Source organism: Pseudopipra pipra, chromosome 20 (assembly GCF_036250125.1).
Source record: "Pseudopipra pipra isolate bDixPip1 chromosome 20, bDixPip1.hap1, whole genome shotgun sequence".
NCBI classification, from domain to species: Eukaryota; Metazoa; Chordata; class Aves; order Passeriformes; family Pipridae; genus Pseudopipra; species Pseudopipra pipra.
The window spans coordinates 9864512-9886509 of NC_087568.1; the positions used below are offsets into that span (position 1 = coordinate 9864512).

The window sequence follows — 21998 nt, forward strand, 5'->3', positions numbered from 1 at the left end:
CAGCTCATGGCAAGGCAGCTCTGCAGATGTAAAGAATTGGCCCAAGCAGCCTCCTGAGTCACCATCTCCTGGGGGAGCTGCCTGGAGTGGGGGGAGATGGCTCATTCTGTAACTCTGATGTGCTCAGTGCCCGTGTCAGTGCTGGGCACTCACTGCCCACCACTGCCTGGACTGGTGCAATGCTGACAGGCAGCACCTGGATCACACAAGTGGGTTAAAAGAGGCCCACAAAGGGCAATAATTCATGTGGATTGCTGCTGCCTTGCCCTGTGGTGTCTGAGCCCCCGGATCCACCCTGCTGCCAACACCTGAGTGAGTCAGGCTGGGGATTTGTGACATCCTCCCACTCCCAGGCCAGGGATTTCAGCCCTTCTTAGCTCAGTTCAGAGAAGAAAGTGCCACAGGCAGCTGCCCCAACCAGACACCCTTTATTTCAATCAGGATCATATCCAAGGAGAAAGACAGATCAATTTTTTCGAGCTGTCCCATCGTATGAGCTGTGCCACCTTGGTGCAGGTAACAGGCACACAGCCTGTCCAGGAGGTGACTCCAGCCCTGGCATCACCTGCTGTTAATCATGGAGAGGCTTTTCAGTGAAGTTCTACATCTCACACCTCTCACAGCCCTAATCCCTCTCACCATCATTGCCCAACACCCAGCTGTAGGGAGGAGAGTAATAACCCAGCCTCAGAAGGAGCCCCAAGAAGAGGGGGCTCTACCTGTAGGGACAAATCCTGTTCTCATTTCCAATCCCCATTAGCTTATTGTCATGTCAGGATTACACAAGGATGTATTTATAACTCCCAGGTGAGCTTGTCCAAGCAGGTCACTGGATCCTCCTCAAGTGAGAAGAACTGAGATGAATCAGCACTGCAAGAAGCAGATCTTCTGCCCACCAGGTGCAAGGAGAAGAAAAAAACATCTGTTGAGCTGGATCCAAGGAATTGATTTTCATCCACCCCCTCTAACCCAGAGACTTCAGTGATCACCAAAGGCAAAAACTGAGCTGTGGGTGCATCAGGAGCAGCATTCAGAGGTGGAGGTGCTGGATGTTTGGCATAAAGGGAGGTTGCATGGGTCATGGGAACAAAAGGAGCAGCATGAAGTGGCTTTTGCCACTGAAGATGACAGAGGGCACAGCACTGATGGAGCTGAGGACACCAGGTCACATCAGGCAAAGGTGCTCTGCAACACTGAGCATTGTGTTCTGACCTCGAGACACCCAGGAATCCAGGGCTGTTGGTGCTGTTTGTGCTGAAGAGATCTGCAGGGAGGGGCAGGAACATCATTACATCACCCGGAATGGCTGGAGCAAACCCAAGGCACACGAGCCCTTCTTCACCTCGGAGGGAGAAGCAACAACCTTGAAGCCAAGGACCAGCTTATCCTCGAAGAAAAAGCTCAGAAGTGACTTTCCAAGGCCCCCACGGCACCCAGAGGGATGGCAGGACCTTGTCAAAGGCAAAGCAAGCCCGGGACACAGAAACCTTGATCCCACAGGGAGAATGAGTGAAGTCATCTCAGGAGGAACTGGGCAGTTTGCTGTGATAGATCTGAAAAGGCACATGATAGAAATGCCAAGTTGTGCCAGCTAAGAGTTGTTACATCCCCCTTTGGCCACGGGCCTGGGAAATGTGGAAGCTGGGGAGGGCTGGCTGGGAATGTGACATCCTATTTGCTGATTTCAGACAGTTATACCTGCAACTCCTGCTGCACACATCTTGTATTGGGTGGCTTGGAAGGTTAAAAAGGAAATCATAAGTACTGGGAATATCTTTCTCCAGGATTTTGAATTTATTTTATCTCAGCTCAGAAGAACAGGTGAGATACCACACAGGTCTGGTGTGAGTTGAGAGCGTTTGGATAGTGCAGCACATTGTAGGAGCAAGAGGGGGCAAAGGTACAGGTGAAAACAGAGGGTTTGGCTGCAATTAATGCTCTGCTTTCTTTCACATATCACTTGCTGGCCACAAAAAATGTGCAGTCACCTCAGGGGGGGTCAGGTGACAAAATCTGGTGGAGGATGGATCCCTTGTGCCCCTCTGGGAAGCTGTAGCTGGTGCCAAAAGTTAACAGGAGCTGTGGGGATCTGGTGAGGTGTCCCAGGCTGGAGCAGCAAGGCTGGGAGCTGGGGAGAACATGGTGCTCCCTCCAGGCTCATCCCCAGGGAAAAGGCCCAGCAGGGAGATGCAGTATCACCACTAAAAGCCAAGTGCAGGGCAAAAGGCACCCACAAAGGTGCCCCACAGTCAGCATAGCAATGGCTTCCACGCTGCCACCCCAAACTAAGCTGGACTGTCCCACAGCTGCTGCCCAGCATGAGTGTGTCCTGCAGGAATTCCTGAGGAATCCCTCTGTCCTGGATGGAAGGTGTTGGGTGAGGATGGCTGGGTGTCCCTGCAGGGCAGTTGGGGTGGGATGCAGCAGGGGTGGATCCCCTCAGCACTGTGCTGGCACATCCAGGAGCACAGAACTGCAGGGGGCTGGGATAACCTGAGGGCTGCACGGGCACCAGGGGTCCAACCTGGGGTCCAACCCTGCCCAGGGAGCCCAGAGCACGAGCTGTGCCTCAGAGAAGGTTTTCCAGGCAGTGTTTTCCCAGGCCTGGGTTCCTGGGCAGGCTCTTTTCAGGAGGAAGGGTTGGGGAAATCCCAGGCAGAATTACTCAAGAGTTCCTCAAGATACCAAAATTAGGGCAGCTGAATCCCAGCCTGAGGGATCAGTTGATAAGACATCACAGGAAGCACAGTGTGAGCAAATTCAAATTAGCATCCACAGAGGATCCTGCACTGTGTATCCTGCACGGAGCAGTGAGTGGCTCTGTGCTGTGATCTCCACAGCTGGAGGAGCAGCAGGAGCTGATGCCAAGTGCCACAGTGCAGAGCTCTGCTCCTGCCCAGTGACACAGGGAGACACCAACCAGCTCCACATCTGTAACTGGTGAATACTGGCCCATACTGGGAAGGGCTGCCCTTTCTGCAGGTGCTTCTTGGGGGTGGCTACAAGTCCTTTGAGGTAGCTCTAAATATAGATCCTAAAATAATACCTAGTATATACTAATAAACTGAATTGATGAGGGAAAAGTGTCAAGAGGAAGTAAATGAGGTTCCAGATTAGCTTATTATCAGATTACCTCTTCTGCATCCTCTAGTTTCAAGGATGACTGAGTCCCTTGTCCTTCTAACCTGTCCCACCCTGGGAAATCAATCCACTGGGGCAGTGACTTGCTGATCTCACCACACTTTTCCAGGCTGACAGTTTTCAGATGCAGGTGCCTGAAACTTTGCACCTAAATCCAGGTATCTTAGGAACTGAGGCAAATCCCTTACAGAGGAGTGATGTTAAATTGGTGTAACCTCTGAAGACCAAGCACTGCAAGTGAGAGCAGCTGGGTGGGAGAAAGTTCCAGCTGAACCCTTGACAGGCACGAGGGGTGACAGGGGACAGGCAAAGTCCTGAGACCACTGAGGCAAAATCCTGTGTCTTTGGCTAAACCATCCTCTTCTACCCCCAGCCTCAGTGGCAGCAACTGTGCAGCCTCCCCAGTCAATCCATTTTGGTGCTTCACTCCTGCAGCTACAGCATTTTTCCAAAAGTTTTACATAAATCTCTTTCTCTGGAGCCAACTCCACACCCTGCCCGAGGAGGGCTGGGAGAACCAAGCACCGCTGTCTCCTTCCTGCCAGTGTTTTGCATATTTGAAACCTCTTATCATGTTCACCTGAGACGCTTCCCGGGGCTCCTCACTCCCCCTCTCGTCCTGCTCCCTCTTCCCAGCAGGATGCTGGTGCCGAGGTCTCCCTCCACCCCACGAGGTGCCCAAATATGGCCACGCTGGAGCAGCGTGGCCCCACATTACTTCATTCCTTGCATATGCAACACACCTATTTATACATTCTAATGGGATGTTTGCCATTCTCGAAACCCGGGGTATTATCCCTCCTGCAGAGCTCAGGTGCCTCGATCCCCCCAGGCTTGGTTTCCTTTCATCCCTTCACCCTCCCCATCCAGGAACGTGCATTTGCTCACTCCCACCCTCCTCTGCAGCACCTTCCTTCAGACCTTTCCTCCAGTTTATGCTTTTCATCCCAAGCCTGTCTCCTGCAATGCTTACATGCCTCTCATCTCCCCGTCCCCTCCAAATTCTAACTGTGTCTGTCTCCGTGTCTGACTCTGTCCTCTCCACCATTTATGGAATATTTTGTTTCCCCAGCTCTGGAAAACTCTTTCCAGTTCATCCTAGTAACTATTAACAGCTATTCTTTGAATATCCTGTCGGAGGAGGAAATTAGATTCTGTGGTTACAACTTCCCTTGAAAAATGTTGGATGTTATTTCTCCCCCCTCTCCCAGATGCTCACAGGTAATGCATTCACTCCTGTATTTGCCTGTGCCTCCTCCTCATTCCCAAGGAGAGGGGGTGCTTTTCCTCTCTCCACCTTTCAAAGGATCACCCCATCACTGTGTGGTCTCAAAAGCCATTCCCTCTGCACCCTCAGAGGAATTGCCCCATTCACAGCTGTTGGGAAAGCCCTGAGTTACCTGGGCTGTCCCAGCTCTTTCCTCCCCTGCTGCAGCCCCTGATCTTCCCCTGCTGTCACTGGGGTCAAAATCTGCTTTCCTGGTGTCACCTTGTCTTTTTAGTGATGACCACAGGAAAGAAAGCAGCAAAGCACAGACCCTTCCAGAGACTGGCAGCAGCTTTTCCTTGCCCTGTGCATAAGGGCACATCACTGGTGTACACAGAGATGAGCTCACCGTCCCCCTGCACCCTTTGCAAGTGGCACCTTCCTTTGCATCTCTCTGCAAACGCTGCTCAGAGCTGGGCCAACATCACAGATCCTCTGTGGTGCCCTGGGAGAGCCAGAGGCACCAGCAGTGAGGACAAGGCCCTGCTGGGTGGGCACAGTGCAGTGGGAGCAGCTCCAGGGAAGCAGTGCTTGGAAAGCTCAGGGAGCCCAGCGAGGCTGGTGTGATGCTGTGGGGTAACAGAGAGCTCTGGGCCAGAGCTGTGTCATCCCTGCAGCACCTTCCCTGGTGCAGGGAAACCCCAGGAGCACTCAGCCTCACAGCCAGGCTGGCCCCACCAGCCACTTCTGTAGGCAGCTTTAGACAGGCTGCTTTGATTAACAGAGGCAGCTGGGATTAGGTCCTTTTTAGGAATATTTAATATCAACCTCTCCTCCTGGAGGCAGCTGAAGTTATCCAGAGCTCATGCAGAACGTGTTCATGCACCCGCCTTCCTCTGGCTGGAGCTGGGCCATGTCCATGGAGAAACACAGGGCACATCCCATTCCTGCTCCCCCAGCCCTGCACTGCACAGAGGACACAGCCCCAGCCCTGCAGGATCCACAGGAGTGTCCTGGGAACCCCGACCACAGCAGCCCTGCCTGGAGGGCTCCAAGTTTGGTGAAAGCAGTTCATTGTCACCATATCACAGAATCCCAGGATATGCTGAATTGGAAGGGACCCACAAGGATCATGGAGTCCAACCCTCAGCCCTGCACAGGCCCATCCCCAAGAATCACACTCTCCAAGAGTCAGTCCCACATGCCTGAGAGCATCATCCCAGTGCTTCTTGAACATAAAATAAAAACCTCCCAGCCTCTGGAGCCAATTCCACACCCTGCCCTAGAAAGGCTGGGAGAACCAAGCACTGCTGTCTCCTTCCTGCCAGTGCTTTGCATATTTGAAACCTCATGTAGAATCAATTTGTGGGCCACCTGGTCTCCAGCTTTCAGCCCTTTCTCAGGAACCACTAAGGATCCTTCTGCCACTGAAAGATGGGAGAGCCTGGCTGGGGGGTGGAACCAAGGACAAGCCACTTTGTCCTTTGGTCCCCAAACTCCAGCCTTGGAATTTGAAGGATTACCTGTTTACTTCCTAACCCAGGCTCATCATCTGGGCCCTCAGTGGGTGTGCCAGGGTGTAATCTGGAGGAGGTAGGTAAGTGTAAGTGTGGGAGTTGATGTCAGCTCCTGCAGAGGTTCTCGTGGCTGACACAGCAGGACAGTGCTCCTGTGATGAGCAAAGGTGGAGAACCTCAGCAGGCCTGGCACAGCCAGTGTGGGAGATGAGGAGGTTTCATTGTCCTCAGTGCTCCCTTCCCTTGGACCAGCTCCCTCTGCCCAGCACTGAGGAAGGAGCCATCCTGGTGCCCAGCTCTGTGGGTCACCCACGTGCCAGTTCCACTGCCTGGAAAGCCTTGGAGGGGCTGGTGGCTTTGCAGGGGATTTCAGGGAAGCTTGGGGCCAGGGATAGTATGGACAGAGCTGGGATCCTGGGGGAGGCTGGGCTTGGGGACAACATGAAGAGCCATTTGAGCTGGGATGAGTCATGGGACATGCTGGGACTGGGGACAACCTGGCCAGACATCCTTGTCTTCTGGCAGGGAAAGTCCTCTCCGTGCCCTGGAGGTTCCTGTGCTGAGAAAGGCCTCCAGAGGTACAGGAATGCCACTGAAGGTTGAACTTGATGATCTTGGAAGTCTTCTCACCCTTAAAGATTCTGTGATTCTGTGTGAACTGGGGGCATGGGGAGGTTGACAGGAAGCTGAGCCCTCCTTCTTAGCACTGAGAGGAGCTTTGTGGGAGGCAAAGACCTTGGCAGGTCTTCAAGGTGCACGGGGCACCCAAAGCCTTGTGCAAAGGCATCAGGACAGCTTTGCTTTGAGAGGGTTTTGATGTGCAGAAGTGGGGTGAGATAGAGGGGGAGGCAAGAGAGTGCAGTATGTCCCTGGTCTGCCCAAGCAGAGCCATGAGGGGCCTTTGGCTGCTGCACCCAAGGGTGCTGAGCTGCTCATGGTGACCCAGCATGCAGCTCCTGGTGGGTACAAAGCCATGGGCTGTGGTGCCTCAGCAAAACTCAGGCAGCTCACTCAGGGAAGGGCTGGGCCCCCTGGTTTAGGGCAGGTGAGTCTTACAGGGTTGGAAACGAGCTCTGCAGATGCTCAGCTCCACTTGAAGTCACCCTCCCCTTTCTCAGGGCTTGATGGTTGGTGCAGAGGCACCCAGGGACTTCTGGCACGACTAAACACCCCATGGGTGGGTGTTTAGAAACAAGAGACCTTGGCTGAAAAACCAGAACTAAAATCTGTCCCTCTCCCAGCCAGAAGAGGAGAATCCTGGTTCCTGAGTTGTGTCTTATCCAGGATAAAAACATCTTAACTGTCCTGGTAGTAAAATCTCTCTAAGCTATGAAAACCAGCTCACACACATTGGTTTTTGAGGACACTTGAATTTAGGAGGTGGCTTAGATGGAGGAGCTGTGGAGTGCCCAGATTGTGGCACTGCTGCCCTGTGTGGGTTTGGGACTGGGCTCACCAGGAGCACCTCGAGGTGGCCTGCAAAAAACCTGCAGCAAAGCTGTAGTTCTTGCCCCCAGTCCAAGCCACCAGGAAGCACAGGCATGGCAGTGCCAGAGAAACTTGAGAGGAAAACCACATTTCAGTCCAATAAAGGAAATGCACTTTGAATTGTTTTATTCAGGATAGTTTGGGTTTATTCCTGACAACAGCTCTGGAAGCAGGGGTTTGTGATGGAGTCTTTGGAGACCAACAATTAGCAAGAGGTGAATCAAACACCCAGTGCAAACATCCACGGGGTTACCTATGTGGGAATTCACAGCAAATTGTAGAAACCTTGCACAAAACCAAAACCTGAAAAAAACAATGTCATAAATATCTGCTCAGTTTGCCTGCTCAAAACATGGACATGTGCTCTTCCCGAGGTGCTCCCAGGCTGAATTCTCACCTGGGTCTTGCTGGCAAAGAGCCTCCTCTTGGCCTCACAGGACTGGGAACAAGCCCAGCATTCCCACTGCACAGGCCCAGGCAGCCCAAACTGTCTTTTCCAGTGTGTGTTGCTTAATATACATCAGTTGCTATTCTGGGCTTTCCAGATAACGAGCACAGTGACGTGGGCCCGGAGCAAAAAGCAGAAGAGCTCTGGGGACGAGTTGTCACCACCAGACCTGAAACAATCTGGAGGTTACTCCTGCACCGGCTGGCACAGCCCAGCAGGCTCCAAGGCGAGCCCAAACACACCTGCAGGGCAGAAAACTCACTGCAGGTGCCAAAGGTGAGCTCAGGTATGAGCTCAGAAGAGCAACAGCCCAGGAGCAGATCCAAAAAGCACTCTCCCGAGGATGTGGTCACATAGGAGGTGTGGAGAGCAGAGCTCTGGCTGCCCATGATTTGGGGGAGCAGAAGCCACAAATTCTCTCAGTTCCCCCAGGTGTCCAGCCCTGCCTCTGCTCTGCACACACCAGCCAGGACCAAGAACAGCAAAGAGCTGGTGACTGTGAGCCTGGGAGGGAGTGAGACACGTGAGGCGACGTGTTCTGCAGGGGCAGCGACCCAGGAATTGTTTCATCCTCCTCTTTAGGTCCTGCAGCTTTTGGTGCCACCTCACAACTCCCTAATGACAAGTATCCCAACGAGAACGTGAGGAACAAAGCATCTCACAGTTATTGGGAGGTGGTTTGGGCTTTCTTGCCCTTCCTTATTCACGGAACATCAGGAACAAGTGAAGCCTGAACAGGGTTGTCTGGGCTGCCATCCCTCCACCTTGACCGCGACAGAGTCGGTGCAGGGCTGAGAAAGGACACCTTGACCACAGCCTGATGTAATGTACCCCTCCATAAACCCACAGTGTGGCCAATCCTGAGAGCAGGGCTTGGTCTCTCTGCAGTAAATCCCTACTGGAGGTTGACTTTGGCCACAACCTGCTTGCAGCCTGTCCTGGAGTACTGCTTGTCCCCTGTCGAGTAGTAACTGAGCTGATTCGCTAAATGTTCAAGGTGCTTCTGGTCGGGGTACAGCCCTTCCCTCCTCATCTGCTCTAGGAAGCAGTTTATGACGTGAGTCTTCTCCAGCAGAACAAATGGGACGATGTCTGCAGCCTTCCAGAGGGGGTGGACATCGCTCAGCACCGGCTGGATGATGCTCACCAGCTCTTCAGCTCCCCGGTGCTGACGCAGGAGCTCAGCGGAGTCGTTCTGGATAAGGAACTTGGTTATTTCACCACCTCCTATGTTGCTGATTAAAATGTAGATGGCATTGAGGAACTCGTTGGTTTGATTGGGTTCGAAGAATCGGCTGAGAGTATCCAGCAGGACCGGAGACATGAGTTCCACCTCGTCCAGAATAAACAGGGGCGTCTTCTCCTCTATTTCAGCTCTTGTAACGATGTCAGAAATCTTCTCTGACAGATCTATTTCACACGTCAGAGGATCCCCCCCGCTGGGGCAGTGGTGCATTACAAAGTACTGCAGCACAAAGTCACTGGCCATGACGGAACGAAAATGTTTGGCCAGCAGCCAGCCAACGTGACTCTTCCCAACTCCTGTCGGGCCATTTAAAGAGATGACTAGAGGCTTGTTGTGGATGTGGGTAGCCAGATAGTCTTTCAGTAATTCCACAATGCTTTCCACAGCAACCTTCTGCCCAAATACTTCCCGGTGCATTGTTTTCTCCAAACCATCCAGGTCGTATTTTTGGAGGTTATCATCCAGGTTCTCTATTGCATTGAGAATCTGGAAGAACATGATGGCCATGAGCAAGAAGAGGCAGCGTTTTGCCTTGCTCTTCTCCTCTGTTGGAAGGTACCTTTTTGTTTTGTCTGGATAGAGGACCATCCTAGATTTCCTTCGGCTCTTCTTCCGCCGGCACTTTTTCATCGCGTGCTGCTCCACCGACGTGTCGAAGGTGAAGTACTGGGAGCTTTCAAAGCCTGTCTGGTTAAAGAGGGACATGGAAGGGCCATACAGGCCAGTTCTGTTCAGGGAGAGCTGCCTTTGGAGCAGCCTCGTGTGGACAAATTCCGCAGGCTTTTCCCGAGGGAGCTCCAAGTGCAGGCGGCTTTTCTTCTGCAGGCGGTAGCGCTGCCGCAGGCGGACGATCGCCCGCAGGGGAGAGGACAGAGAAGCTATTTTCCTTGAAGCAGCAGGGATTCCAGGTTCTGGTACTTCTTCCCCATCGCTCTCAGAGCAAGATGCCTCTTCCTTTGCATCACTTTCAGCACAGGGCATCTCCCCTTCCCCATCACTATCAGTGCCTGGATTCTCTCCTTCCCCGTCGCTGTCAGTGCCAGGAATCTCTCCTTCCACACTGCCCTCAGCACAAGCTTCTTCTTCTTTTGTGCTGGTCATCTCTCCTGCACCTCTCTGGGCACTGGACACTTCTCCTTCAGTATAACTCTCCACACAGGGCATCTCCCCTCCCAGATCTGCTGCTGTGGCAGAGGACACTGCTCCATCCACCTCAGCACAGGGCAGCTCTCCATCCATCTCGTCAGGTTCTTGCAGCCCATTCACATCATCTCTCTAAAAAGAAGAAGAACAATATAAGATCAATCTTTGTCAGATCAGGAAGTGACCAATGACAGTGAAATTAGACAGATAACCCACTTTCTAATGGACAGAACAATTATCTGTAGCAATCAGCAGTGGTGAGGTGGCAGAGAGAGACTTTCAGACCTAAGCTAACTTTCTGGAAGGTAGTCTAGATGTGCAAAACCACAGATGAAATTCAGTATGAATAAATGCAAATGCATAATACAAAACCAACCCTGCCTTCAAGTGCAGAAGGAAAGGTCAGAGCTGGCTGAGGCCAAGGCCAGAGGCTCCACCGTGAGGAAGAGGCAGGACAGCAGGACAGACTGACCCATGCTCTGAACCAGAGCCGCCCAGTCCTCTTTCCCTACACCTGCTAAATTTAAGGGAGACACAAAGCCACACCCCTGTGCCAGCACACCCCCCACCCCTCTAAGGAACAGTCACTTGTACACCCACGGAGACCTCTCAGGGTGTGGGAGTAAGCCTGTGGAAAGACTCTTGCCATGCTGGCTGTGGTGGCACAGCATCTCCCAGGGGGAGGATTTTCCCCAGCTGTTCCAGTGGGTATGCCAAGCAGCACCAGCCCTGCCAGCAGGGAGAGCTGCCCCTGGATGGGAAGGGCTCAGAGAGGCTGCAGGGAACCAATATGGGGGTGACGAAGCCTGTCAGCAGCACATGGCTGTGGGGAGAGGAGCAGGGCTGCCCCACAGGGAGGGGGTGGAGTCCCCGTCCCTGGAGGGGTTTGAGCAGAGCCTGGATGTGGCATCAGTGCCATGGGCTGGGTGACAAGGTGGGGTTGGGTCACAGGTTGGACTCGAGGATCTCAGAGATCTTTTCCAACCTTAATGATTCTGTGACCCTGATACCCCCCCAGCCCAACCCTGCCCCATGTGCCCACACACTCCCACCCCTGGACACACAGCAGCCTCTGTGTCCCTCCCACAGGAGACCCCAGAGCTGCACAGGAGAGTGCAGGGACATGATCACCCTGGGAACACCCCTCTGCGTGAAGAACACATGGACAAACCTCAGCTGGCAAAGAAGGAGGAACAGGAGAGGCTCCAGCAGCGGGGTGTGATGACAAGAAGCACAGCCCCATTGGGGAAGCCTCCAGGAGAACACAGCCCTCCAGCCCCAGCTGCAGCCACGCAGGACCCCACACACAACCACCCCCACGTGCTGCAGCACCAGGGAGGGCTCCGTGCCTGCCTGGCACGAAGCTGGTGGTGGCAGAAGCTGTGTCACAGTGGGAGGGTGCTTTTCCTCCACCTCTGGACCGCAGCAGCACTGACGCAAGGGATGGTTTGCTGCGGTGACGCCGCCGGCCCCGAGAGCAGGAAACCGGCGCGGGCAGGGCGGGAAAAGCTGCTTTCATCACCCACCCCGAAAAATCGACCCTGCCAAAGCACCACGTCTCTGGGGAGGAGGAGGTCCCAGAGGGTTTCTTATTAACTCGTTTCAGCTCAGCAGGAAGTCACCAACCTGCACCAAGTCACGCTCCAGAGAAGGTTCTGCTTCCCCCCGCGAGGCTCAGGCTGACGCCGGCACGCTCCGAGCCCGAGGGCACCCAGGAGACACAGGCACCAGGAAACCCTCCCAGAGCCTCCTGGCTTCACCCTGCACCTTTCCTGGCTCCTCTGAAATGCTGGGACGTGCGAGGGAAGCCTTCACCCCCACTCCAGGGACAGGTGGGTCTCAGGACCGTGTGCCAGTGGCTGGGTGAACCGAGCCAGTGAGTCCAGCGCTCATCGCTGGACCTGCCACTGCTGTGTAGCAATTAACCCTGAGTGCTAATTGCTGACCTAATTCCTGACCCTGCGCAGGATCTGGTGTGCAAAGGCAAAACCAGCCAGACGGGATCCAGAGGAGGCCCTGAGGCAGCACCAGGAAGGAGAACAGGATGCAACCATCACCCAGGATACCACTGGGAGCCCTGGGCTGTCCTCGCACCACGCTGCCATCACACCCTTGCTCCTCTCCATCCTGCACACTTTGCCTTGCTCACGCAGGGCCTGAGGGTCCCCAAATGGATGACTGTCCCCACAGCAGCCGGGGAGCAGCCCCTGTGGCACAGACCAGCACTGGTCCCCAGGGAGCTGGGACACTGCAGAGCTCAGCCTGGGATTGAGACAACCCTCTGGGCCCTGCCACACATCCACACAAACACAGGGGGAAGCTTTCTCAGCCCCAAACACATGCAGGTGTAGAGGGAGCTGGTTAAATGCCAGGGGGAGGCTGTGGAAAAGTTTCAGGGAGCAGAAAGAACATAGAATCATGGAAAAGTTTGGGTTGGAAGGGACCTTAAAGCTCATCTCATTCCAATCCCCCTGCCATGGGCAGGGACACCTTCCACTAGCACAGCTTGCTCCAAGCCCCATCCAGCCTGGCCTTGGACACTTCCAGGGATGGGGCAGCCACAGCTTCTCTGGGCAACCTGTGCCAGGGCCTCACCACCCTCACTGTAAAAAACTTCCTTATATCTAATCTAAATCCACCTTCTTTTAGTTTAAAACCATCACCCCCTGTCCTATCACAACAGACCCTGCTGAAAATTTGGTCATAGGCTCCCTTTCAGTCCTGGAAGGCTTCTCCTGGTAGGGAAACATGGGACAGTCCAAGCACTCCCCATGGATGGTGCCCCAGCTGAAGCATGAAGTGATTTCACTCCTCACACCCAGAGCAGATGCTCCCACTGCCATGTCCATGCAGAGAGCCTGAAACCCCTGCAAGGCTGATGGGAAGCAGTGAGGACTGAGAGCTGATTTAGCCAGGAGATGCTCAAGACCCTCTTACCCAAAAGCCAAGAGCCCAAACAGCACATCCATCCCACCACCAGCACAGGATGCCCAACCCTCCAGACGAGCCAAGCAAGGCAGGGTAGAAAGACAAAATCCCATCCTCAGTACGGAATCTGTCCAGTCATGCATATAATAACCCTGTTAATGCCATGACTCAGTCCCCAATACCTGCTGATATTTGCATAGGACTGGAATTTTCTAAGAGCAGCCCCTGCACGCTCAGTGTCGGATCAGGGCCGGGACAGGAGGCCGTGCCAGCCTTCAGCAGTGCACTCTGGGCAGCTTAATTTACTGTTTGGTGAAAAGCATAGGAAAGAGAACCTGGGAATTCAGTCTGAAGCATCCCAGTGCTCATGTAAACACCATTAGTCACTGCTCCGTGCCAAGCCCGGACACTGCAGGAGAACTTGCACTTGGAAACACTTCTGAAGAGCCTCCAGCTTTCCTCCTTTAGCTCTTCCCCCAGTGTTTGCATCCGTGTGTCACCCTGCTCCTCCAAAACAAGGTTTCCACAACAGAGGAGCCTGTGTAGGCAGCCAGAGGCAGAGGGGGGGGTAGCGGGATGGGGCAGCCCCGGCACCGCCGGTGGGAAGTGCTCTGTTGGCAGGAGATGCCAGCTGGGGAAACATATCCCTGGTTAAAGTGCTGCTGAATCCCGAGGATGGCACTGGAGAAGGGGGAGCTGCACCCCTGTCTCAGGCTCCTTGGGTTAGCAAAGTTGCTGGGAAAAGGGAACAGCTGGAAAAGCCTAAAGATTGACACCCCCCTGCCCCCAGGTGGGATCCGAGCCCCTGCATCCAAAAACGAGCATTTCCAGGGGTAAGGTAGAACAAAAGAGCCCCTTGTAGAGGCAGCTGTGGATCACAGGGATCAGTGGCTGGGAGCAGAAATCCGGGATGCTGGCAAAGGCCAGCAGGGCCCCGGCACCCCGAGCTGCAGCTCCCCGGGGGCCCCGTCTGGGAACAAGCTGAGCAACGTGGTTCGGTTCAGGGCTGGAGCTGGGGGTGTGCAGGCGTCCACCCTCCCCAAAAACAGCACAGGGAGACAACCAAGGCGACATAAAACCTCCTCCCTGTGCTCCCCCAACAGCCCGTTCACCACCGAACCCCGCCGGCCCCGTTCCCAGCCCTAATTTTTGCCGAGACCGACGGGAAGGGCAGCAAAGCCAAGACCAACGGGAAGGACAGCAAGCGGAGGGAAAGCGCCCGAAGCATCCTAAAACAATGGGGAACAGGAGCATCCCCCCAAAACTGGGGCGGTTTTTGGTGGAAAGGAGTCACCGGGGGGGCGCAGAAGGCAGCGCCGGGGAGATGGGGCTCGAAGGGGCCGGGGGGTGCCCCGGTGAGCCCCCGAGGGGTGGGGGAGCAGGGCGGGGGAGCCGAACCCAGCGCAGTTACCCACAGGGGCTCCGTCGGGGCCGGTCACTGTCGCTCCCCTCCGTGCGCCCAGCGGAGCCTGCGGCCTCGCACGGGCCGGCGGCTGCTCTGGCCCTGCTCTCATCGGCAGAAAAGCGTCCCCAGAGAGGAAATGTGAGGAGGAGTGGCCCACAGCAGCACTTCCTTCTCCCCGTGCCATGGGATGGCCGCCGGCCCGTTCCCTCTCCCCGCCGTCGCTCAGACCCCGTCACACGGTGCGAACGAACGCGGGTCCGAACGGCGGGATGAGCTCATCGCCCTCACCGCCCCGAGAGCCCAGAGTGTGGGCAAAACATCCCCACCCTCCGGGGTGTCATTAGTCATGAGCCAGGAGCCCGTCACCGAAAAGGTCAGAGCGGTGACGCTGCCAAGGGAGGTCATCGGGGGGAGAGACCTCGGCAGCAGGAAAACGGGGAGAGCAGAACACAGAGGGAATATGGGGAAAGGGAGTGAGTCTATAAAAACAGCGAGTCTGGAAAAAAACAGCGAGTCCGGAGCGGTCGGTTGGTCTGTCCCTGGGCGGGTCCTGCTCCGCTGCCCCCCGGCGCTCCCGATCCCACGGGGGGTTTTGGCCCCTTGGCAGCCCTGGCCCTGCAGCACAGGGACGTGGGGACACGGGGACAGCCCTGGCCCTGCAGCACAGGGACGTGGGGACACGGGGACAGCCCTGGCCGGGCTGCACAGGGACGTGGGGACACGGGGACAGCCCGGGCCGGGCTGCACGGCTGCTGTGGGACCAAGGTCTGGTGTGGGCACAAAAACTCCCTGGGGAAAACCACTCCGTCCGTCGGCTGCACTCAGAGAGAAGGAAGCAGCGGGGGTGTTTCTGTACCCAGCGGTGCAAAGTCTCATCACGGCGGCTCCTCCTCACCCCCACCTGCACTCACCTTTCTTTTAGCCCTAACAAACACGCCCTGGAAACTCCCACCTCTCACCTGCGCTTGCACAACCCGGCCAAGGCTTTTTTCCCCCAAAACAAGCCCATTTATTTGGTCAAGACAGAGCAGCCCAAAGCAGTCTCTTGCTGGCATTTCAAGCTCCTATTTTTGAATAACCCTTCAGCTGGCACCTGCTCCCTCCAGCTGCACAAGACCAAAAATAAGGGGGGAAAAAAACGGATTTGGGATGTTTTGGAGCATCAGGGCACAGATCCCAACCTGGCTGGGTAAGGGGATGCTCCAAGCAGGGTCTCCCCAGCCTGGACTCACAAAGTCTCTCCAGCCCCATGCCAGGCAGCTGGATGTGCCTCTGCTGGGGGGGCCAGTGGGGATTTGCCTAACAAATCCTTGCAAATGTGGGGATACCTGTGTCATGAAGGTGCAGGAGCTCAGCTGGAGCAAAGCCACTGGCACAAAGTGTCTGGGAGCTGCCCTGGGGGTCAGGGAACATGGCAGGGCTGACCCCGAGCAGAGGTCCCTTCAGGAGGAAGTTTTGGGGGCAACCATGAAGAAAGATGCTTTTCTGGCTAGTTCAGGTTTTTGAGAAGGAAGAGCTTCCTCTGAGCAGCATGGTTGAAAACCATTTTTAAAAAAAAACCCAAAACACAATGCCTCCCAAAGAAACTCTAAAAGAAGCAAAATTAGAGAAGCAAGAAACTGCCACCCTCTCTTGAGGGCTGTCAGTGAACCTCAGCAGCCCAGAAAAAACTGTCTTGCTGTAACTGGGAAGGAGTTTGATCCCTTCCAGCACCCTGTTGAGGGGGCAGGAAGCCTCCAAAATGCAGCAGGAAACCCAGGGAGGGTGGAAGCAGGGCTGGAAGTGCCCGTGAGGGATGTGCACCCTGCCCAGGAAATGGGGGTGCTGAACCCCTCCTGAGCTGGGAACAGAGAGCACTGCTGGGGCCACGGCTGGAGCAGAGGGTGAGGAGCTCCTGGTGACAACAGGGACGTGGGACTGAGCACCCTGGGACCCCCACGGTGCTGGGGGAGCTCGATGGCACATGGGGACAAGGATCTGGAGGGGCAGCACAGCCACTGCCAGGCCGTGCCTGACCCAGGGCCCAGCAGAGCTGTGGGGTGATGGGGTGATGCAGGGCTGGGGACACCATCCTGGTGTCAATGCCAACCAGCCTCCAAAATCACCAGCTCAGTCTGGAGTGGCTGCCAAAACATCCAGGGAGCACCTGGGGAGGGCAGGGGCAGGGCTGGCACCAAGAGGTGTCCCATGGGGGGATGTCTCCCCAGCGTGCCCTGTCGGGGGGCAGGATGGTGGAAAACAGCCCCTGCTCACATTCCCAGCCAAAATATTGCCTTGTCCTTTGTCCCCCCCACAGGGCTTTGGGGACCTCCAGCACCCCAAAGTGTGTGGGAAGCTGCTGTGCCATGGGGGGGACATGCTGGGGGGCACACACAGGCACAGGGGCAGTGCAGCTGGGGGTGCTGTACGTGGGGTGGGGGCTGCTGGGGCAGTGTGTGAGGGGCAGCACACTGGGGAGTCCCCCCCTACAACAGAGAGGGCTGTGTGCCTGGGGGGAGCTGTGCAAAGGGGAGGGGCACATGTGGGCATTGGGGGCAGTGCAGTTGGGGGGCAGTGCTTTGGGGGGCCATGTGTGAGCAGAGCGGGGGGGGCAGAGGGGTCTCTGCAGGGGTGCAGCGGGATCAGCCCTCTCTCCCCCCAACCCCAGTCCCCCACTCACCGCGGGACCTGTTCCCCGTGTCCCCGATGGTGCCGAGGCTGGACCGACCCCCCCGTCGGGGCCCCACGAAGGGAGGAGACGGCGCCGGGCCGGGATGGGGACGAGCCGCGGGGCCACGGCCCTTCCTGCGGCCACGGATGCAAATCCTGTGCAAACACAGCCTCTGCCAGGGCTCTGCCCCGCCGGGGGCACCCGGGGGACACGGGGCAAGGAAGTCCTGGCGACAGAGAGATGGCAGCTCTGAGCTGGGATTTTGGTACCAGTCTCTGACTGGTACCCACTGGTTTGGGCACCCCCCAGGTGATGGACACCCCCTGGTTTGGTACCCACCAAGAGGCATCACCAGAGTTTGGGCAGCCATATGGCCTCGTGCTGCTGGGCACAGACCTATAGGACACTTTTAGGGTTTTTCTCCATTTTTTGGCATGTGACTTGTTCAGCCTGAACACTTCCAGGGCTGAGTAGCAACAGCTGCATTCCGGGGCAAACACCCTTCTGCACCCCAGGAAGCCAGAATTATATGGATGAACATCCCAGAGCCAGCAGGTCCCTTTGAGGGGACTGTGGGTGCCCAGAATGGGTCCAGGGTGAGTCCCAGCAGCTCCAGGACAAACAGTAGTTCCCACACCTGCAGCACTGGTCTTGTCGGGAAAAACCTCTGCAAAAAAGGGGAAATCTGTCAAAAAAGAAACTAAAAGCAGCTGCAAAGCTGTCAGGAAAATGGATGTAGAGATCAGAAGCACAGCCTATGGATGCAAAGCCTGGAGCAGGCAGGGAGTCCCAAAAGTGAAAGGGAGAGGCTGCAAATGGAGAAGGGGAAATGGGGCGAGGATACAGAAACCCCCGAGAGGCCCTGCAGCCCCCAAAAGGGAAGAACTAAAAGTATATGATAAAATAATCTGATCCATGGTGAGCAGCAGATCCCCTGGTGTGGGACTGCCCATGCAGACAGGGTCAGCAGCCCCTGGCAGAGGTGCAGGATCCAGCCTTGCAGGGTCATTCCCAGAGCCAAAGGTCCTTTTCCCAAGCATGGACCTGCCCTTCTGCAGTGTGACCCACCAGCTCCACGGACACATTAGCAATGGCTTGGGCTGGAGGGTGGGTTTTTCTCGTTTTACATCACCCACCTTGGGTTGATCTGCCCTGAACTGCTGCTGCTGCAGCCCCTCGCTCCCCCAGGGTCCCTCCCCGCCGTCAGCCCTTTGGAATTGCGGAAATCCAGCAATTCCCTGGGCAAGATGCAGTCCCAGGGCTGTTGCTGGACCCCTCACTCTTCCCAATCTCACCCTTAGCAATAATTTCCAGCCTCCACAAGCAGCCCCTGCTTTAACACATCTGAAATAACCCAAACAGTTTATCCGTGGGCCGGGGAATGTCCCCTGCAGGGACACCGCATCCTGCTTGGGTTATCGTGGCCCTTCTAAACAGTTTATAAATAGACCAAGGTAAATGAGGCCGAGTGCTCTTTGTGAGAGGATTTTTATCTTATTTCTTCTTTTCAAGCCGTTCAAGGGGCACTGAGTCAGATGGTGGCTCCTAAAACCCAAGTTAAAGCTGCTGCTTCTTTCTCCTCCGGCTGAGCTCCATCCCCACCTCACTAAAACAACGAAAAAAGAGGTAAAAACTAAGAAAATGGGATTGGCAGGTTCAGCCCCTCACGTGCCAGACACAGTGAGGCCAAAGGGAAGGTCATGGCCGTGCCATGAGGCACCATCCAGGCCCAGCATGAGGGTGGCAGTGAGAGAGGGCAGGGACCAGCACTGGAAAGTTGTGGGCTCACACTGCTTTTCACTTCGGAAAAAGGAAGTGGTACCTCAGGGAAAAAAACTGGGAAATTTGGGAAATAATTTCAAAAATATTGGAGAGCAGCAAGTGCCTGCAGCAGTGGGACAATAACAGCAGTGGGACAATCTCCCAGTGCCATCTATGTGGACTCGTTTCATGAGTGATCATCAGAGAAAACCACAGTAACACCTTCCCATGTGAAACAGGATGCACAGAAGGGTTTGCACTGGTCACCAAGGGCATCTGTAAAACACCCCCAAGGAAATGGAGCCATCTCCAAGCATCTGAGTAAAGAAGTGTTTAAGGGCAGCTTGGAGCAACCTGGGCTGGTGGAAGGTGTCCCTGCCCATGGCAGAGGGTGGCACTGGATGATCCTTAATGTCCCTTCCAACCCAAGCCATTCTGTGAGTCTGTGATTCTATGACTTTACGTGCATTTTTTAGCTATAAATGTTTTTTAGTTCTTTCTTCTAAAGGGGGAGAGATTTGTGAAGGCAAGGGACGTGGGACAGGGCTTTGCCTCAACCAGCAGACGCAGCTCCAGCCTGGAGCAACACAACTGCACAGCAAACAGCAGAAAGAAGAGCCCAAAGCCCTTTTCTTTTTTCCCCAGCTTCCTCTATCAGGCTGAAAAAAAATTACATTTGCAGCTTGTTTCAATTAATTTTAAGACTTTGACATTCCATAAAAGCCAAAGCAGTCATTAAAGCAGAGTTTTTCCTGTTGTAACACTTTGAAACGACCACACTGCAGCTCAGCTGGTGGCTCTGGCTCCGCCGTGCCGGGACCTCCCGTGGGGAGAGGAGAGACTCCAGGTCCCTTCAGCTGGGGCAATGCTCATCCCCTGGCTCAGGATGGACCAACTCGTCACACCCCATGGATCCATCCCATCAGGGCAGCTGGGAAAAGCCAGGGCAGGAATGAGGCTCATCCCGTGCCCTTCCACAGCATGGCCAGGGCTGGAACGCTGCTGGGATGGGGCACAGCGAGGACACACCACTCCACACCCCTGGGGGGTGAGGAAGCACTGCAGGAGCAACAAACCCACCTGCACCCACACGTAAATCAGTCAGTATTTTTGCATCCATAAGCAAAGCAGACACAGCCAAGGCCCTGAGTCACCCCCAGCCACCTCCCTCACAGCCGGCCCCAGCTCTGGGGACAGCCCTGCTGCAGCAGCCCTGCTCCAAACTGGAGTTTCTTTGATCTCCAAGGATCAAAAAGAGCTGTTTCCCCACCCTGTCGCAGCCACAGCCTGTCCAGACGCTCTCTGGGCAGTGACCAAGCAGGGAGTGAGACATGGGCTGGCACACCCCAGGCTGCCAGACACTGACCCTGCTGACCCGCGGTGCCGGCCCTGCCAGGTGCTGCCATGGGCTCAAACAGTGTTCTTTCATGACAGAGTGAAGTAAAACAACGTGTGAAATGCAGCCCTGGGGCTCTGCACCTGCAGCACATCAGAGAAGAGGTCAGGCCTGGGGCTCTCTGCCCGTTCTCCTTCCCTCCTGCCCTGCCAGGGCAGGTGAGTTCGGATGGAGCCCGGGCACTTGTGGCTGCTGGGGTTTATTCAGTGGTGGGTGAGGGTCTGAGCAAGAGCTGAGCGAGGGCATGAGGAGCCTGAGGGAATGTGAAGTCCCCATGAGGTGTTTTCTGCAAGGGAAAGCCCACCAGGACCTGCTGCAGGAGCTGCCTGGGGTTAAAGCAGCTGTGGTTCCACATGTGGTCCCCAAAATGTGTGTCCCAGGGATGACCCAGCCCCATCCCAGGCTGGGCACAGCGATGAGGGGGCCAGTGATGTGTCCTGGACACCCCACTCAACCTCAAATGACATCCAGTGTCCTACCAGGGGCCCGTGGGGCTCCTCAGGCATGGATGTCCATCCCTTCCCCCCTCTTTATCTTTCTTGGAGTTACATCCCCCCTGTTCACAGACTGGGGTTTATTCAGTTATTACCAGATCTCCTTCAGCACAAGGAACATTTTAACCTTCACGACAGAACATGGCAGAGTTCCCAGTGCCATCCCCCCACCAGCCTGGGCCAAAGTGCTACCAGGGAACAAAAACAGCTGATCCCCATGTAGGAAAAAACACCAACGTGCCCAAGGGGGAGAGAAGTGCTGTACCCCACTGCCTGTGGCTGCAGGAAGGGTGTCCACTGGGTGGGACCTGTGGGCCTTTAGGCACCGAAAAACAAGGCTGAAGGCTAAACACAGGCTGATTCTACATTCCACAAGTCCCTGGATGCAAGGCCAGGCTCACAGGCTGCTCCCTTGTTTTCACTGTGGTATCTCAGTTCCAGCTGCTGCAGCGCCCACAGGCTGGGACAGAAGATTCAGCACGGGACAGGACAGATTCCTTGGGCTCTGGAAACTCATTGCTGGCTTCACAGAAAGCAAATTTTTAGTAAAAGCCAGATTTCTCCAGCACATTCCTCCTGATGAGCAAAACCCAGGACTGAGGAAGCCCCAACACTACGGAGTGGGGTTGGAATACACTCCTGAAACCCACAGCTCCATACCCGGGTGGGGGGCAGGATGTTTAACCAGGAGCTCAGGGATTATCCCACCCAACTGCCTCGTGAGTCTCAGTGGTGCAACTCTGAAGCTCACCAGGAGGATGTGCCCCAGGGCAGCTCCACAGTGCTGGGAGACACACAGGTATCTGTGCCATGGCAGAGCAATCCTGCCAGTGCCTGGATAAGCCACTCACTTTTCTCCAGGACTAACCAGCTTGCCCTGAAGAACTGCTCCATCTCATCCCTCTGAAGCATTCTTCATCCCACAATAAAACTATTGCACACAATTTAAGAGTCCCAGACAAGGGGACCCTGGAGTTGTCCTCACTCCCTCAGCCAGAGGAGACAGCACCAACACTTGCTTTTGGGCAGGGTCTTGCTCATCACACCCGGCTGCAAGACACTGCTTTAGCCACACACAGAGCCCCAGACAGCAGCTGGAGCCAACAGCCCCCTCCCAAAACCTCCTGGGGCTGCAGATGGAGACCCAAGGAAAGGGAGCTGGTGCCCAGCAGAC

At 55.5% G+C, this 21998-nt stretch overlaps 1 protein-coding gene across 2 annotated transcripts; it reads right to left on the minus strand.

Annotated features, from left to right (window-relative positions):
• Positions 1–7453: 7453 nt before the first annotated feature.
• Positions 7454–17270, minus strand: TOR4A (torsin family 4 member A). Of its 2 annotated transcripts, none has more exons than XM_064677159.1 (2): positions 17183–17270; positions 7454–10322 (listed from the first exon to the last, which is right to left on the minus strand). In XM_064677159.1, the coding sequence occupies exon 2, from the start codon at positions 10284–10286 to the stop codon at positions 8697–8699; it is 1590 nt and encodes a 529-aa protein (XP_064533229.1). In that variant the 5' UTR covers positions 10287–10322; positions 17183–17270; the 3' UTR covers positions 7454–8696. The 2 variants fall into 2 exon arrangements, with proteins under 2 accessions (XP_064533229.1, XP_064533228.1); XM_064677158.1 differs by lacking the exon at positions 17183–17270 and adding an exon at positions 14534–14839.
• Positions 17271–21998: the final 4728 nt, after the last annotated feature.

Coding starts and splice junctions, on each gene's coding strand:
- TOR4A (XM_064677158.1), bottom strand. CDS start 14,707: ATGGCACGGGGAGAAGGAAGTGCTGCTGTGGGCCACTCCTCCTCACAT. Junction 10,323..14,533: donor CCGGCCCCGACGGAGCCCCT/GTGGGTAACTGC, acceptor TCTTCTTTTTAG/AGAGATGATGTGAATGGGCT.